Genomic DNA, 19684 nt, shown 5'->3' on the forward strand with positions numbered 1-19684 from the left:
ATATGCATTGTTTATATTTTTAATTTTAAATGTATGTATATAATTTTTTTGTATGTCACGTTGTATAATATTTTTAATTTAGTTTAATTAATTTTGGCATGACATCCACTTTTTGCATAATTTGAATGATAGCCTCACGTGCATAACTCGACCTATTACATAATCGGACTAAGGGTAATACCCTTTTAATTTAAAATATTCTTGAGTTGCCTGTCTTAACTGATTAGAGGGCCGTTATGACCATTTTAAATTAAAAGTGTATCCCGGAAGTGAAACCAAAAATTGATTCGTCACCTAAAATTTGGGAACGAAAGAAAAGGAAATGTTCGTTTATTTAAATTTATCGAGAAAAGGTTGTTATAGCTTTTAAGATCTGGTCTCGATATTTGTAAATAATCTAATATTTTTTATCTTTCTAAAACGACTTTGTAATTATAATTTAATTTATTTGAGTGCTTTTGAATGTTTTTTCTTCTTCTTTGTTTTACGGGATAAAAAATTAAATTAAATTTGAATTTGTAAAGTTCATTGCAAAGACACAAATTAATCGACTAGGTACCGTTTTAGGGCGTTGTGGGGGTGCTAATCATTCCCTGCACGTAACCGACTCTCGAACTCGGATTTTGGTAACACAGACCTTAATTTGTTGTTTTAATTAAAATTAATTTTTATTTAAAATAACAAACATTTTTGGGTGCCCAATCACACCCTAATCAAAGATTGGTGGCGACTCTTTGAACCATATTTTTTCGATCGTAAAGGAAATCCAAAATTTTTCAAAACGAGAAGTTTTTAAACCGCATTTTTTTAAATTAAAAATTAATTGAAAGAGATAAATTAAAAATGAATGTGATTTTCAAATTTTAACCTTTAAAAAAAATCGTTTCAACAAGTTCATTCATGCACACATGGATCTAATAGCTTGCAAGCAACTTGTGAAGATGTCTTAGTTGACCAATCAAGTATTTTTAAATTTGCCACAATTTTTTTATTATGTAGTATAAAATATAATTAATTAATAGTTGATTGAATAAATTATTAAGATTTTAAGAGATTGTAGCTTTATTATTTGCGAATGGCCCATATTGGATTGGATGTGTCGCTCGCATAATGAATATTTTATAAATTTGATATGAATTAGTCGGTCAATTGATCCGATATCAATGATTAATTCAAAAAAAAATAACTAAAGTTATTAAATCCTTCTCAACCACTCATTTTAGAAAAATAGGAACTCTTTAAATAACTTAAGTAATAAAAAAGGATGTTGTTCTCTCTAAATGTCTTAAATTCGAATTGTATCTACGGAGTGTACATGCATTGTCAATAGGTTAAGAACGGACCTACCGTATGCAGAAGGATTGATATGAGATGAGTATAGTCGATGAATACTTAGTTTTATGATGAAAGTCAAGAACACAAATAGCATATTAGCATAACTCTGGGGAGTTCGTCGAGGTCTACTTATAGTATAAAATTTGAGAATCCAACATTTGATAGTAGAACTCGACGTCAAGACAATCAGTTTCACTGAGACAGTTTCAAGATGGGGAGCAGATTCTGTTTATCTGTCTGTCATTCTCTGCTTGAATTTCATTTGACCTTTGATTGACTGGCAAAATGCTTGTTACATCATATATATACATTTAGGGTAAAAGAGCAATGAAATTATTGACATCGTCAATGCTGATTTTACACACTCAGAATCTTTCTTCATATATTGAAATAAATAGTGCAAGGATACTCTATACCTTCATATGATATTGGTAGGGTATAGATATTGTTAACGACCAACATATCATTTGGCTTTGAAAATATTGTAGTTATATGTATAAATATCCAAAGCTGCCGACCGTTGCAGTTTTTTCTGCCTAGGAGAAACTACAACTTTCCTGGGCAAATCCCAACCTAGACCCTTTTGTATCATATATAACCCTTTGGTTTCTTTGCTGATAATTCGCAATGATACCGATTTCGTCTTCGAATGTGAGGCTTGCAAGAGCCAAACAAACCTGAGATGCATCTGTCTTTACAAAGTAAAAGACCCCAGTGACGTCCACATTCATCTCCGCATTACCCTCAAACTGCAATTTTAGTGTAGGGACATCCACTTCTTGATACGCACTAAGGTTAAAGCAAGTATCCAAGATCGAGAAAGCTGGTGCGGTTGGGAAGCCCGAAAATTGTTTCTGAAACTCTGTCTTCAAGGCCTTGTAGAGTGTTGGAGGAAGCCTTGTGATAACGGTCCCGGAGTCGATAAGCATCGTGGTCTTCCCGATGCTTGAATCTCGCAGTGTCACCCCACCAACACCGACACCGGTAAGGTTGAGGAAATAGAAAGTTGATAGCTTTGGATTTGGGATCATTCTAGTGTAAGAAAAGGGGTTTGAAGTATTGTAAACTGATGAACTGCCTCCCAAAACTAATGAACCAGAAGCCCCAGATTCTGTTGAAGGCAGACAATAGGAGAAAAAACCACCAAATATTGCCCAAGTTTGAGAAACCAGAGAGATAGAACTCCTCCCTAGTCCCAACAGGCCAGAAGCTCCACCGAACAGACCTTTATTGTTCCGGCCACATCCAAATATAAAATTTTCCACCGGAGTCTTCCCTAGATTGATACGATCATGAGCTAGATCGCCTCGAGTGTAGGATCCATCGCCATAGCTAACGACATAGTTACATGTTGGCGGGTTTTCCCCGCAGATTCCCGTGTTCCCAGTTGCAAATGCAAGCGACTGACACTCAGATGAATTACATGAGACTGTTCGGTAGGAAGGAGATGCTGAAGGGTTGAAGATAGGTTCTTTTTGACCATAACATGATTTGCAAGGCTGGCATTGAACCCAAGTCAAATCACTTCCGGTGTCGACAATCACAGTCATTTTCCGACTACCTATTTCGACCGTAACAATGTAGTTTAGTGTCCCAAGTTCGACACCAGAAGTTAAGGGGATTCGAGCAACTGAAACATCTTGTTTTTCAGCAGGTGACATTGTCTTTTTGATTCGGGTTTGCAATGACCGAACTCTTAGATCATCCAAAATCAGGCGTTTATTAAGCAACTTGTTCCAGTCTTTGTGCCTTCCTCCATAACAGTAATCTCGGTGCTTCATTTCCAATATAGTTGCACCTTTCTCCTTCCCTAAAAATCCAAAACCAAAGGGGTAAAGATATATAATTATGCCTACCCTTAATCAAACATAATTTTGCCTTAAGAAAGAAGAAAGCATAACAATGACAAAAAAAAATGCGAAACCAATGAGATAAAAGAAGGGGAAAACCCCATAATTTTAAGCAAAATGCTGATATGCAAGAAAAACAAGTATATGTATGTATGGATTGGATGGTATGCAATCATATCCATGGACCAAAAGCAGTAAAGCCAATTAGTTAAGCTAAATTGAAAGGCTGAGATTTCTTTTATCAATGAAAGGCTGAGATATTTATTATATAATAAAAGTAAAAGCATATAGAAGTCAATAATAATTGCATAATCTAACGAAAGCAAAATCAAGGTAAACTTAAAGTACAGTTCATATAGTATTCCACTCTGGAGTAAATGTAAAGAGAAAGAGAGAGATAAAGAGAAGGGCAATAATGGCTGTCTCCCACAAGGCATGAAGCCATGAACACGGTTATGGACCCTATTCCTATTCCTAAAGGAAAAAAGAAAAGCAGAAAAAGAAAATGAGAGCAGATACAGTCATGGAGATATAGCCCAAAGTGGAAAATAAAATAACAGTGAAGTTTGGGCAAGCAATGTCATGTATGTAATGAGTGTAGTTCATTTCATTTGACAACACGCAAAGATTAAACAAGGAAAGAAAGAAAGCTTACTTGATTTACGAGACAAACAAGGGGAAGCAAGAGTATCTGAATTGTGGTTCCATTGAAAGTGGCGTTGCAGGTTGAGGAGCTGCTTGTCTCCGTAACAGTGAACCCCATTGTGAGGGTTAAGGAAGAAAGCAATGAGTGAAAGCATAAATGGAAGAAGGGCCATTGGCACTGCTGAGGGGAGAGTGAAGAAGAAAAAGAAAAAACACAAGAAGAAGAAATAAGAGAAGAGACGAAGGAAGAGAACAAAAGAGGAAGGGCTGGCTAAAGGTCCCACTGCTGCATGAGAGAATTATTGGGGGATTCACATGCTATTCACAAATATCCCTTCTTAATTTCTCAGGATATTAAAATACAGATAACTCTTAACCCCATGTTATTAAACAAATATACGTGTAGTAATCTTTTTAGAGTTATTTGTAACATTTAAAATTTTCACGGACCAAATAACAAAAAGGAAAAGTTTTTGTTTTTAGAATAGATAGTAGTATATGGTTGGTTAATGTGAGGAAAGGGACTTGTCTAGTTGTCTCTTCACGGAATCTACTGTAACAACTCACAACCCTTGAGGGACAGACAGACCCTTTTGGTGCGTTTTTAATGTTCCCCCGCCATTTTTTATTTCCTGTTTCCTGCATCCCCAATTTTTCATTTTATGTTATATGGAAACTCGACCTTCAATTTTATGCGTCCCACATTCTTTTGCATATTTGTAGTCGGACCATGCAGTTTTGGAATCATGATTGTGACTGTTGATTATAAATTAATTAAATGTCATTTGACATCTAATGATAAAGTTGTTGACGGATTTACAGGTCAGATATTTTTAAACATCCTAATTAGTGTATACCAAATTTTATCTAGTTTTTTTAGAAAAATACAGATAGTGAATATTGTTAAGATTTCTTAAAAAATAAAATCAAAATTAATATACTGAATATTGAATCAAATATATGGAATTAATTAAAAAAAGGGTAAAGTATAGTAATGGTCACTGAACTTTTCTAAAGCTTTCATTTAGGTCCCCCAACTTTTAAAACTTACAATACAGTCCTCCAACATTTATTCCGTTTGCAATATGGTCCCCAACGTTACATTGCCGTTAGTGCATTTGCAATATGGCCACTGAACTTTTCAGACACTTGCATTTAGGTCCCCCAACTTTTAAAACTTGTAACACAGTCTTCATTTTCATTCTAAACCCCAATATTTTTTTTGATCTCGAATTTCCTTTATAAAAGTTCTTTAATCAAAGGAGATATATCTATTCAAGGTGCATTTACTTATTTTATCGTGTTTGTTTATATAAAATGCTTCTAGTTTACAAGTCTCACAAACTATTAAAAGTTACAAAATGATGTCTTAAGAGTTTACCAGACACTAACCAGTTGAATGAAATATGATGAAATATGTTAAACATCCGTAAAATTTTCAAGTTAAAAAATTGTTTATACAAAAAATGAAGCTCCTTTATTTTTTAAAGAAAACAAATATACAAATAAATTTACAAACTTAACTAAAATATTTCAATATTTATATGCCCACTTAAGTAATCATATATCGTACTCGAATGATTCATCGGGACTCTTCCATTAATGTTGATATCCTATCGCGAATAAAGAAACTTGTAACATGCACACAAAAGCAATCTGGATGTTTAGCTTATAAAATTCAATAGTATACATTTATTATATACTATTTTATGAGGTTCATATACATAAACGTACAAGTCAAATATGAACATGTACGCATTAAGTATAAAGATCTATAATCCTTAATTAATTATTAGGGATTATCATACTTACACAAGCACAAAGAGTAGCATATTTCAAATCAAATATGTACATACTAAAGTTTTATAATCCTTAATTAATTAGAACATGTAACATTAAGTATAAAGATCGATAATCCTTAATTAATTATTAGGGATTATCATAATGAAATTGTTATTTTATTCATTAACTTATTGGCTTTATTTGGAAGGAATTTCATGGTTTTTTTTTATTTAGTATCTGAATTTCTAAAGTTTATTCTCTCTTTTATTTCTCTTATAATAAGTTTTGTAGGTTATATATATAAGTTTTGATTTTATAAGACTATGATATAGCACTATTTAACATAAAATTTTCATATTTATTTTCTAAAGAAAATTCGATATCGAAAAGGAATTTGGGTTTTAGAATGAAATTGAGGACTGTATTGCAAGTTTTAAAAGTTGGGGGACCAAAATGCAAGTTTTTGAAAAATTTAGTGATCATATTACAAGCGTACTAACGGCAGTGTAACGTCGGGGACCATATTACAAACGGAATAAATATTGGAGACTGTATTGCAAATTTTAAAAGTTGGAGGACCTAAATGAAAGTTTTAAAAAAGTTCAGTGACCATTACTATACTTTACCCTTAAAAAAACACCAAACCAAATTAATTAGCGAGAAACTAGATAAGGAGGCTAGTAATTGTTTTCACCGCTGCTCAGATGCCGATTGCCGATGGTATGAACAAGTTGACTTCCACAATATCTATGGTCTACAAGAGCTGTGTTGAGGCTCACATGAAACTCAGTTTGTCATCTTTCACAGATTTTGTTCAAACTTGGATCCGACACATTGGGATTGAATAAATAAACAGGAAAAAAATATTTTCCAAAATCATTACTAATTAATCAATTTTAATCAGAATACAATCTCAAAGGTCCGGTCCAAATAAACAAGACCCGTGAACAAAAATGGATTGGAAAGAATGTAGCATCTACTCTGCTTTCAGTTGCTTTCCTCCAGTACGCATTAGTGCAAGAGCAAGGGATCCCACCATCCCAGCCACATAACCACCCACGGCTCCATAACTCACACAGATTGGCCAATCCTACCAAGTGAAGGTAATTGAATGCGTCAGCCAATGCTATATCCAAACTGACAACTCAAATCCCAATGAACCTTCTCGCCCAATAATGATGTAGGGATAGGATACTCTACTCAACAAACATTAACGGTTATCTTACATACCTAAGAAAAAAGGGAAAATAACAATTCGACTAAGCTGATATCAGCCTTACATTAACAACGCAACAAGAACCAGCAAAGCTATGCAGACAGAATGTTTCTGAATACTAGCACTTTACAAGTATCGAGTGCAGAACGTAAGGAAGACAACAATACTTTCTCTTCATGAGAGTTTATCACACAGCTATACAGAGTAATGCAGTTCCATCTAGAGTCACTAAGTGTTAATGTCCATGTCATTTGGTCCATATACATCAGAATAATGATGATTGACATATATACTAGATTACAGTTAAGTATAAGATAAACTCTTGAACTACTCTCCTCAATCACACATATTAAACTCCCCAAGACAAAGATCTTCCAACTCATCCAAAGGAGATGGAACAAATCTTACACAATAAAAAACCAAGAATAACATCAACCATTAAAGGATATGCCTGAATATATCTCATAACTAAAGTGAAGAAAGCAAAATCACGTTAGCCACTTCAATCATTGATAAAAATGCCACTTGCATAAGCAAGATTAACATGAACAGAAAGGCATACTTTGATTACCCTAATGTTAGACCCGTTACAGGAAATATAGGCTCAGGCAAGCCAACAAGAACTTAGTGGCAGAATTCAACCATAAAAGGGAAGTGTCCATAGTAGGGAAAAAGGTAATAGTGTATAAAACAAGTATCCAAAATTTGAGCACAGGAATGAACATAAATCTCAATGAGAAAACCTTTCCTATTTCACTCATTAGCGATAAAGAAAGACAAGAACTTAAATTTAATGTAAAAACCATAATTTTTGGTTTTAAGTCACAATGAATCAAGAGGAGGAGATGCTACCTGCCAAGGGCGTTCCCAATCAAGTGGCATAGGCCAAGCACCAAACCAAGCTCCAATGACAGCTCCATGTGCTGGTAGACAAAGCATAAAATCCAAAGGTCCTTTTGGCCTAAGAAAATGATACCAAACATCTATATCAGCAGGTACTAAAACCCTAGCACAAAAACTGCATTTCAATCAAGCATTATTTAGGTAAAAACGAATTCTAGATGGATAAGACATCAGCCTCTTTATATGGACAATCAGATTTTCTATTGAAACATTCACCTAGTACTCCAATTTATATTGCAGACCTAACTATATGAACCATAAAACGTTGATACTAAAAACGACATGTAGTGAAACTTCATTTCTGCCTGTGAGCTCAAGCTTTAGATAACAAACTTCCCAAAAAATGATTAAGCCAACAAATTGCAATAAAGTTCTAAAGGCCACCCTACCGCGTACTCTTTCACTCCCCCCCCCCCTTCTGTTTCACCTGTGAGTTGGTACCCAAACTAATAAAGTAATAATACGGTAAATACAAAAGTTGTTACCAATACCAAGTCTAATATACCTTGAAAAATGAACAAGCAGTAGGCACAAGAAACACAAGTTGTACATGCAAGTCAGCATCTACATGAAACACTTACTTTGTACATGCAAATATGCGATGCCAATCTGTCCAACATGAACCGTAAACACAAGCTGTAGGCACAAACTGTAAAAATGTACCAAAACATAACTTAGTGCGTGTATGGAGTGTAAAGGTTCACATTCGTGGTAATTTTGAAGAACAAAACACAACTAGAAATTCAAATAATTATGTCACAACGGAAACTCATCAATACTGCCTGTTGACTAAGAGGAAACATGAACAAAATGAAAATCCAACAATGATATCTAAGTGAGGATATCAAACAAGGAAAAAAGGCAAGAGGATTATAACCATGATATACCTTTAGGATTTTATAAATAAAATTAAATGAAATAAATATGTAAAACGGAACATATTGCTACACGAGTATGCATACCCAACACCTAAAAGAGTCAAATTTTAAGCATTCAAAGATGTATGATAATGATAAACAGGAAAGGGAATTGAAATTTGGAAATTTACAGTCAATGAAGACATCAGAAGAGTCCAGCTAATGGTCCTTTCAAAGTACCTGCATCCAACAATAGAGGAACACAGTTAATACATGATTTTGCAGTAACTTGATTCTAAACCATAATGAAAACTGAAAAGCAAGGCCAATTGACTGCCTTGGATAATATTGTCATAATCGTAGTGATGTTAAGGATCACTTACTGCAATCCGACGGGTGCCCCCAAAGCTAACGCTCCAAGCGCATTTAAAAGAGCCCCTAGTAATCAAAAGACATACAAATTATACAAATATATTGCTAAAATTATAGTATTCAAGTGACATTATCAGCTTAACACTAACCAACAGGAAGTCCCAACAGACCTCGGGAAATAGCTTTCAAATACTGTAAAATCCCAGCACAGAACAGTTTCGTAAAACACTTAAAATAAGAAATAGTAATAAAAGTTGAATTGAAATTGTTGGCTAACCGAGCAATTCTCCGGTTTCTGTCCACAACAACTGAAAAGAAGGATAACAACCGGGAATTCAATAGCCTAACAAAGAAAACAAATCATTAAAAACAAGAGGTAATTAGAGACAATGAAGAATATTGAAGTAAACGTTCTAGAATGAATCTAGAATGAGTCTAGAATCTAGAATGAGTCTAGAATCTAGAATGAGTCTAGAATGTTGAAGCAATCCGCTGCATGTGTGTGTAGAATTATAGGGCAGTTAGTTTGTTAGCATTTTGTTACACCAGTTTACCAGCTTAGGTAATTGGTTATCACGTCTATATAAACCATGTCCTCATCAATAAAGAATCAAGAAGCTTTCTTAAGATTTCAGTATTGTTACACAATCTAATATGGTATCATCCGCCTTTTGATCCTGGAGATTGCTCCCCTCATGGGTGATTGTAGCAGTGTTTCCTTCGACTTCGGGGAAGCTGCTCGCAGCAGCAAGATCTTCACACACGAGAAGATCGACATTCTGCTGGATGAAGCGAGCTTCTTGTTGTGGAAACAACAAGTATTGCTCACGGTTCGCAGCTACAGGTTGGAGAAGCTGCTCAATGGAGAAGTACTACCTCCACCAGCTCGAATTGTCGATGAATCAGGTGCTAGTGTTGTGAATGGAGACTATGAAAGCTTTATTGCTCAGGACAGTGCTCTTGCGTCCTGGTTACTGTTAACGATCAGTGATCCCTTACTGCCCCAATTTGTAGGAGCTGAAACTGCAGCTAATGTGTGACGAACGGTTCAGAAATTCTTTGCCAATCGTTCGACTACGAGCGTGATGAGTCTGCATTGCAAACTCATATCTATCAAGAAGGGTGATGATAGCATGAGATTCTATCTTACAAAGATTAAAGAAGTGTGCGATGCACTTGCAGCGTTTGGGAGTGCGATCTCGGACCTTGAACAAATTGCTACCATTCTCAATGGTCTCTCGGTTGAATATCAACCATTTGTTGCTGTGATCACTGCAAGCAAAGATATGTTTTCAGTTGACAGTGTGAAAACAATCTTGATGGATGTTGAATCACAATTGAGTGGTTTTCAATTACAACAATCCATGCCCATGAGCAAATGTGGCTACTATAAAAACAAGCACTCGTGAAAGTGGCAGGCCTTCAGCTCAAGTCTACAGTGGTAATGAAGCTGGCAATTATAATAGGAATAACAGACCTGCAGGATGTGGTCGTGGTCGTCCTTGGCTGCAGTGTCATTTGTGTGGAAAGAACGGACATTCGGTTGATAGCTGCTGGCATCGCTTCGATCAGACGTTTCTAGGTGTATTGGCTGACAAAAATGAAGATACTGAGGCAAATCACATTGTTCTAGATGAATGCAAGTCGTGCAGCAGTGGTGCGCATGCTCAAGCACATATTGCATCCATGAATTCTGGTCGATGGACTATGGACTCAGGGGCTACTCACCATATCACTCCTGACGCCTCAAACCTCACTACTAGCTCAGATTACACTGGACCAGGTAAGGTAGTTGTTGGTAATGGGCATAGCTTGAGTATAAATCGAACTGGTTCTTCAGCTATAGCCACCAACTCTCGTGTACTGATTCTTAATGATTTATTGCATGTGCCCTCAGTAACCAAAAACCTTCTTTCTGTGTCGAAGTTTGCTAGAGATAACGAAGTGTTCTTTGAATTTCATGCATGGACGTGTTTGGTTAAGGATGAGGTGACCAAAGCAGTGTTGCTAGAAGGACAAGAACATGCAGGTTTTTATCAGTTTGTAACAAATACAGAATGCTTGGAAGCTTGCTAAGTCACAATGGTAGATGATTCCAATAATAGTAATAAAAAATATAGTTTTTGGCACAAGAGGCTTGGGCACCCTGCTCATTATGTTCTTGTGCAAGCTTGTAAACAAATTGGTGTAATGCTTCCTTCTAGAAATAATATGGTTGGCAACTCATTTTGTGTGGCATGTCGGTTGGGTAAGAGTCATAAACTGCCGTTTAATCAATCCCAAACGGTGTATACAACGCCGTTTCACTTAATTTTCAGTGATGTATGGGGTCCAACACACATAGCCTCCAATGGATATAGATATTATGTCTCCTTCGTTGATGCATGCACGAGGCATAGTTGGGTTTATCTACTCAAAACCAAGGACCAAGTTCTGCCAACCTTCCAGTTGTTCTTCAGCCTGATACAAACTCAATTCAATACCACAGTAAAATAAGTCCAAAGAGATTGGGGAGGCGAATATCGATCAGTCTCGACTTGGCTTAAGACGTTAGGCGTAGTGCATCGCCTAGCATGCCCGCATACGTCCGAGCAAAATAGTATAGTCGAACGAAAACATCGACACATAATCGAGTCAGCCTTGGTTCTCATGGCTCAAGCGTCATTACCGTTTAAATTCTTGTCATATCATGTATGTGCTGCTGTGCATCTTATTAATCGGCTACCTACAAGTGTTCTTTAAGACAAATCCCCATACGAGGTGTTGTATTCCAAGAAACCAGATTACAGGTATCTTAGAGTCTTTGGGTGTCGTTGATTTCCTCATTTACGGCCGTATAATGCTCACAAACTCAGCTATCGATCCTCTCAGTGCGTGTTCTTAGGATATAGCACTCAGCACAAAGGCTATCAATGCATGGACTCGGATGGTCGAGTGTTTATTTCACGCCATGTTATTTTTTATGAAGAGTTTTTTCCTTTTGCAGTGACAGACACCAAGGCTGGATACAAGTGTGCGTCGCGTAGGAGTGGTACAAAACTTCGTATAGTAGGTAATACTCAACGTGCTTGCATGAGAAGAGAACCACACAAAGTTAACCCTGTGGTCAGTAGTAATGATTCAGGGTCCAATTACGTTAACAATATGAGCCTACCTGGAGATGTTGGGTAGCTTGTGGTCTTAGGAAATGATGTAGCAAATGAGGTCGAGCAACAAGATGAGAATGTGGCAATACAACAAAATTCAAGGGAGGCAGGTGTTTCCTCATCGAATATGGCTGATGAAGGGTCGAGCAGTAATCCAAGTGATAGTGATCAACATGATACGCCACCACCAATAACAGGACACCACATGATAACACGCAGCAAAAATGGAGTGTAAAAACCTAAGTTGTACTCCTCAACTCTCAGTGGTGGATTTGTTTGTCAGAATAACAACAATCTAGATGAGGTTGAACCTCAAAATGTTCATGAGGCCTTCAAGAATCCGCTGTGGAAGGCGGCTGTTCTTGCTGAATATGAAGCACTTCAAAAGAACAATACATGGGCGCTTGTCCCTCTTCCAGAAGGAAGGTCTGCTGTAGGCTGCAGGTGGCTGTTTCGAGTCAAGCACAACGCTGATGGTTCATTACAAAAATATAAAGCCAGACTTGTGGCCAAAGGGTTCTCACAGGTGCCTAGCCAGTATTTTCAAGAAACATTTAGCTCGGTTGTAAAAATGTCAACTGTAAATGTTAATAATGCCTTTTTAAATGGTGAATTACATGAAAAGGTGTTTATGGAACAACCTCAAGGCTTTGAGCAACAGGTTGTTGATGGAACAAGGTTGGTGTGCAAATTACAGAAAGCGTTGTACAGGTTAAGACAAGAACCAAGGAATTGGTACTCCAAGCTGAAAAACTTTCTGGTTGATTTGGGGTTTCAAAGCTCTCGTGCAGATAACTCCTTGTTCATCAAACATAATGATAGTATTAGCATGTATGTCTTAGCTTGTGTTGATGATATCATTGTTACAGGAAAAAACAATGAGGACGTTGAACGGGTTGTGAAGTTGTTAGGAGAGGAGTTCTCACTCAAAGACTTGGGCACGCTTAATTTCTTTCTTGGAATTGAAGTTAAGAGCGTCGATGGTGCAGTCTTCCTCAGCCAAAAGAAGTATATAATGGAATTACTAGATAAGTCAGGAATGAGCAAGGCCACAGTAACTTCAACTCTTATGGTTGCGTTGATTAAACCGTCGAGCAACGGTGCAGGAAGTTTATTAGAAAATGCAAAAGAATATCGCAGCTTGGTTGGGTCCTTGTTATATGCTTGTCATACAAGGCCAGACATAGCTTATTGTGTGAATAAGCTAGCACAGTTTATGCACGCACCATGCGAACATCACCTGGTGGTTGTCAAATGTGTGCTGAGGTACCTTAAGGGGACACTGGACTACGACTTGGTCTTTTTTCCAAGGACAGAACCGTTCCAACTTGTGGCCTTTGCTAATGCTGATTGGGGAAGTAGTGTCGATGATAGAAGGTTCATATCGGGCACTTATGTCTTCTTTGGTGGTAGCATGGTTAAATGGAGTTCAAAGAAATAGAAGATAGTTTCGAGGTCCACTACAGAGGCTGAGTATAGGAGTCTAGCTGATGCCACCTCTGATATCATTTGGCTTGAAACTTTGCTGTGTGATATGAAGGTTCAAACTCAGGCTACATCTATAGTGTGGAATGACAACACTAGTGCAATTACAATGAGCGCTAATCCAATTTACCACTCTAGAACAAAGCCCGTGGAGTCAGACATACACTTCGTGAGGGAACGAGTTGCTGCAGGAAAACTTTAAGTAAATTTTGTACCTTCTGAACATCAAGTGGCATATGGGCTTACTAAGATGCTAACGAAAGATAAATTTGTTCAGTTTAGACAAAGGCTTGGTGTGCATTCGTTTGCTGAAGTCGAGAAAAGAAAAAATAAGGGGAATATTAAAGTAAATGTTCTGGAATGAGTCTAGAATGTTAAAACAATCCGCTACATGTGTGTGTAGAAATATAGGACAATTAGTTAGTATTCTGTTACATCAGTTTACCAGTTTAGGTAATTGGTTATCACGTGTATATAAACCATATCCTCATCAATAAAGAATCAAGAAGTTTTCTTAAGATTTCAGTATTGTTATACAATCTAATAAAGTAAAGAAATTTGAGAGAAGGTAAAAAAGGGTACCAGATCAAACGAAGGGTGGCGGTGGGATCAGAGATGAGATTGATGGAATAGACATTGTGGGCCCCCCAAAATCCAACGGCCAAGGCTAGTCCGCGGCAAACATGGATCGAAAATACTTGGAAAGATGATATTGTTGATTGGGAACTCTTCTCCGACTCCTCCATTTACCTGTCAGATTTTGATTTTAAAAGCTCTAATTGAAAGGAAAAAGAAAGTTTGATACTTGGAGCCGGGGGGGTTTCCTAATTGCGTCACTGTTAAGCTGTTTTTAACTTTCGATCCGACTTTTGATGAGAACTAATAAACAAGTGTAGATTGGTGTGTACGGACAGATAATCATATTTGCGGAATATAGTTTGTTCTTATTGGTTTTATTAGTAAATTGACCCCTTTAAATGTAACTTTTTTAGACAAAATTGATCTATGTTATCAATTTGTTCCCAATTTACTTTCAAAAAACAATACCAATCAATGCTACTGTTTTAGGATAATTTAAGTATTACATTTAATTAAAAATATTTTAAGAATCTAGATATAATTTAAAAATAATTATTCTAATAATCTGATAATTTAGGAAATATTGGTAAATACATCGTTAAAGACTACATTTATATTTGCTTATTCTGATCATTTCTCTTTGATGATAGCATTACTGGAGGATGATGCACTTTATGGTATGGTGGACATGGGAAGATATATGTAATGAGAGTGATGATGTATTATTAGAGGAGGATGCCGTAAGATCTATTCAGACTGTTCTGGTGGAAGACTACAACTCATTCAATCCATCATTTATAGCATTCAGAATTGGTGCCTGATTAAGCGCATTAATCAACTTTGTGCAAGAGGAAGGCAAACCTGTGAAGGGTGCTAGGGTCGATCTATTTGCTTCCCTCAATCAAAGGAACAAGGATCTTTGGAGCTGTAACCAGGCTTAGGTTGTGGATAGCATGTATCTGTACTTATGTAGCTGTAACTTGATGACATCTGTTGCAACTTAGGCCTCAAGCTGCTCTTGTTCATGGACCAAAGGGGGATTCGAAGGGCCATGATTTGGAAGTATATTAGAGTGAAGAAAGACACGAGTCATTTGGGATAGACTGATGGCTTTTCTAGATAAGCTGCCATATAAGAATAAACTTATCTCTTAGAATATTGATGGTCATGTAAACGGGGGCGAATTCACGTATAGTTTATTAGGATCAATTGGTATTATTTGAGTTTAGAAAATCTTTGTAAAAAGTAAGAAAATTTTGGAGAAAAAAATTAAATGTGTTTAAACTCACTTGATATAAAATTTATATGTCACTCCGTGTACTCTTTGTTTATGTGAGTAGGGGTGAATACAAGATTTTAAATTAAAGGTAAGTTTATAAAATTTTAAAAGAAATAAATTTATAAAATTTTAAGGAGAACAAAAATATATCAATAAGAAAAAATATTTAAAATATATAAAAGTTTTAGGATAAGCTTTTTCATTTGCATGAGACTCGCCATTAGGAATTGCTCTGGGCAGGTGTGAAATTGAAGTGAAGTCTTCCCATGAAGTTGGCTTGGAGTTGATACATGACAAGTGTCGTATTATTGTCAAATAATTCTTCCTTCTCAAAATAAATAAATAAAAGGAAATAATAGTAGAGAGAAACAGAGTCGGTTCACAGAGACTTTGGAGATTTTAAAGTTGTGGACTTTTCGATTTAATCTGGATAAAGATGAAAAAGGATAAGGATTTGGATAAAAGGGAGAATAAGATTAAGATGAGAGAAAAAAGGAATATATAAAGTAAATAATAGTAATAAATAAATAAATAAAGATAAAGATAAATAAAAAAGAAAAAAGGATTTAGATAATTTAAAAATAATGGGGGATAAAGATAAAGATAAAGTAAATAAATAAATAAATAAATAATTGAGAATATAAAATTTATTGTAAAAACAACCTCAGACTTTAGCTTTGCCTCAATTTCATCTGATCATCGGAATATATTTTCACTTTGGATATTTTTCGGTTACAGTCTACAGGGCCCAACCTCTGTAACTTGTTTTTCTCTCTTTTAAACTGAAAATCCAAAAGCTCTCTTTGAATTCTAGTCTTTATGTAAACTTACTACGACTATCGTCGTCAGCACCAACTCAATTTTTAAAGCTTTGGGAAAACCCAACTTGGACTATGTTGTCTCAATGAGAATCGAGCCCGATCTCAATTTCCCTTAGCGGATCGCAATTAAGTGTGTTCACAGAAAGTCGAACTTGCTACCATCCAATTTTTCCTTCCAACTATAAACCATAACAACATCCAAACCAACATCGACTTTTTGATTTAAAATTGTTTTGATTTTAAAGGATAGGTCGATTACCTATCCTATTTATCCAGAAAATTGAGAAAATAACCCAAAGGTATTTCAAGTGCTTTTCAATCTTCACAATAGAAATTGAGTCATTGCTTTAGCCCTTGCCTTATGGAGAAATTAGCTAAGTATGACAATCATACTTAGTATCTTTAAAAATAAAAATAAAGAAAACTTTGAAAAAGAAAATAAAACTTTTATAAAACCCAAAGGAAAGAAGAAGAATGGATTTTGAATGTGTCTTTAGGCTTATCTTGAGAGAGTATTTATATCCTTCAAAAATATTAATATATATATATATATATATATATATATATATATATATATTCCTAAGGATAATTCTTAAATTGTTTAAACTAAAATCCTAAAGGATAAGATAAAAGATAACTCTTAAAATATTTAAACTAAAATCTTAAAAACATGAGTTTAACTGAAATTCGAATTTCAAAAACTCAAAAGACTCGTTTGTCCTTTTAGAAGTGCTGACTGGACATTCTGGAAGGTGTTGATTCATCTCCTCCTCAGATGCGTCATGCCCACTAACCCAATCTTGATTTTGAAAATAAAAAAAATACATAATTTTGTCCTTTAAATGCAATTTCAAGAATCTAGTGTCAGAAAATGAATCAAAACGAACAAATTAGCCATAAAAACTAACAACTAATGAGCAATTTAAAGGCAAAATAATAACTAAGTAAACCACCTATCAAATTCCTTCTCACTTATTCAATGCTTCTCCTCAAGCATTCCTCAATTAACATATCAAAATCATAAGTTGTCATCTTCAATCTCACTTTATTCCTCAAACTTCCAATCAAATTAAGTCCATGACAATTGTCGAATTCAAGATACAATTAAGCAAAGACACAACTAAGAAGAATTTTAAACAAGCAAGATATCTCAATTATTTGCCAACATCAATAAAACATAACTCAATACCTCACAAAGATTCATACATATCCGCTCAAAGTGTTTAGGGTAAAATGAAATCGCTCAAACCGGAACAAACCAAGATATTACCATAGGCTTAAAATCCAATCAAGTATCCACTACTAAAAGTGAACGTAATGCAATAATCAAGGAATCTTTAAATCAAGGTGTAATGCGGCTTAGGTTAGGGTAGGGAAAAGGCCATGATTATCGGTTTAAGTACTAAGACAAGAGATTTACAAATTGTTTCTAATTTCATAAAATAAAATAAAAGTAAATGAATAAGCATAAATATAAATCACCCTTTTTTGTTTTTCGGATTTTTTTGCTCTTTTTTTGGTTTTTTTTCCTTTTGCTATTTTCTGCACTGTACTGTTATTCAAACTTTTTTTAATGAAAAAAATAATAAAATAATGAAATAATAATATAAAAGATATACATCAATGTAAACAACTAATCTACTTGTTTTGATAAGGGTAGAAAAGATGGATAAAAATAAAGGTTTTGGTTTAATTATGTGGTTTAAAACAAGGAAAAATGATAAAGGCTCAAAAAGTGGATATATAAATGGGTAGACTTTTTGGGGGAAAAGTATGTTTAATCCTAAGTACCCCTATCATATTAAGACATTATGTTCAACATGTTGTCTCGATGTGTATTAAGATTACGAGTTCTAGAATATCATAATTAGTCCAGCACAGTCACTCAAACAATGAGCAAGAAAGGAAATATATGCTCGTTAGGCTTGAATATCACAAGAAAGGTTTTTATGTACTGAGTCAAGCTCATTTCCATCAACAAATACATGAAATATCAATACTTAGTAGAAAATCACCAACTATGCCAATATACATCATGCAAATTAAGTTCGACCAAAACATAGTCACAATCCAAAAGGAATTAAGAGTATAAAGTGAATTTTAAGATAAGCAACTAAAGATTCCAACACATCAATATCAGAACAACTTAATTCCAAACAATCAAACAAACAAGAAAAAAATTTGATAGTAAATTATACCTCCTCACTTAGGCCATATTGTCCCAATATGTATAGAAAAGCCATGGGAGGGAACATAAATATTTCCCTGATCTAATGATGAATATGTTCCAAAATTTACTCGATCAAAAATATTTGAGAACCTAAAAATTCAAAGAAAATAAAATAAATATCCAATAAAATAAATATAAATTAAAAAAAATTAAATTATGAAAAATTAAATTAAATGAAATAAAAATAAATAAAATGGGTTACCTCTCATTTAGCGCTTTTGTTTAACGTTGTTAGCTCGACGACATGTTTCAGACTATAAGTTTCGAGAGAAATACTTCTTCCACTTCATACGCTTTTTCCAACTAAGAACTTTATGATAAATTCTACGATCATATAAATTTTTATTCTTTTCTTGTAGATTTTGACATTATCATAGGCTTTTTTTATAAATCTTTTTCATCCTATCTGAAATAATTACTAGCAAAATATATCTTTTTCCCGGAAATGTGTTCTTCAAGTGGTCTGACAACTTCTTCAAATCTATTTGAGGATACTGTAAAATAGAAGGTAACATTTTAGGATTTGAGGGAGTAAAGCATGAATCAGAATTAACCGAAAATATTTTCTCGAACTCCCTGATTTCATTTTCCAATTCCCTGCATAGATTATTAATAAAGTTATATTCCATATAATAATCAACGGGAGACTCAATAATATCAACAAAATTAATACTAGTAATTTTATTTGGATGTCTCATTGCTTTGTGTACATCAAATTTTACGATCTCATCGTCAAACTCCATTGTAAGAATTCCACTTCTTACATTGATTTTCATATTTGTTGTGCTAAGGAATGGATGACCCAAAAGTATCTCTGAACAAGTATTTGTTCAGTCGTTTTCCATGTCAATAACATATAAATCTACCAGAAGTATAAGCTCATTTACCTTAACTAAGACACCTTCCAAGAGTTTTTTGGGATATATTATCGACTGATCCGCCAACTGTATTGTCACTCTTGTATCGTTCAAGGGCTCATTTGAAAGTAAGTTGTACATAAATAAAGGCATAATATTTGCAGAAGCTCCTAAATTGTACATTGCACATTTAATTCCAACTTTACCAATTTTGCAAGATATAACAAACATATCTTGATCTTTTAATTTTGGTGGAAGTTTTCGTTGGAAGCCAGCTGCAACATGCTCTCATAAATTCACCTTTTCTGTTCTGGTTAACCTTCTTTT

General features: G+C 34.9%; 2 protein-coding genes across 4 annotated transcripts; both read right to left on the bottom strand.

The window, feature by feature from the left end:
* Positions 1-1821: 1821 nt before the first annotated feature.
* LOC120117056 (aspartyl protease family protein At5g10770-like) lies at positions 1822-4145 on the bottom strand. Of its 3 annotated transcripts, none has more exons than XM_039137394.1 (2): positions 3850-4145; positions 1822-3145 (listed from the first exon to the last, which is right to left on the bottom strand). In XM_039137394.1, the coding sequence occupies exons 1-2, from the start codon at positions 4001-4003 to the stop codon at positions 1872-1874; spliced, it is 1428 nt and encodes a 475-aa protein (XP_038993325.1). In that variant the 5' UTR covers positions 4004-4145; the 3' UTR covers positions 1822-1871. The 3 variants fall into 3 exon arrangements, with proteins under 3 accessions (XP_038993325.1, XP_038993326.1, XP_038993324.1); XM_039137395.1 differs by having other exon boundaries at positions 3859-4144; XM_039137393.1 differs by having other exon boundaries at positions 1824-3145; positions 3841-4144.
* A 2424-nt stretch (positions 4146-6569) lies between these two features.
* Positions 6570-14360, bottom strand: LOC120117029 (uncharacterized protein C1450.15-like). Its single transcript, XM_039137372.1, has 8 exons — positions 14174-14360; positions 9238-9304; positions 9110-9152; positions 8972-9026; positions 8780-8828; positions 8313-8380; positions 7681-7789; positions 6570-6702 (listed from the first exon to the last, which is right to left on the bottom strand). The coding sequence occupies exons 1-8, from the start codon at positions 14335-14337 to the stop codon at positions 6589-6591; spliced, it is 669 nt and encodes a 222-aa protein (XP_038993303.1). The 5' UTR covers positions 14338-14360; the 3' UTR covers positions 6570-6588.
* Between the last annotated feature and the right edge of the window lie 5324 nt (positions 14361-19684).

Source organism: Hibiscus syriacus, unplaced genomic scaffold (genome assembly GCF_006381635.1).
Source record: "Hibiscus syriacus cultivar Baekdansim isolate YM2019G1 unplaced genomic scaffold, ASM638163v2 tig00110318_pilon, whole genome shotgun sequence".
Taxonomy (NCBI): Eukaryota; Viridiplantae; Streptophyta; class Magnoliopsida; order Malvales; family Malvaceae; genus Hibiscus; species Hibiscus syriacus.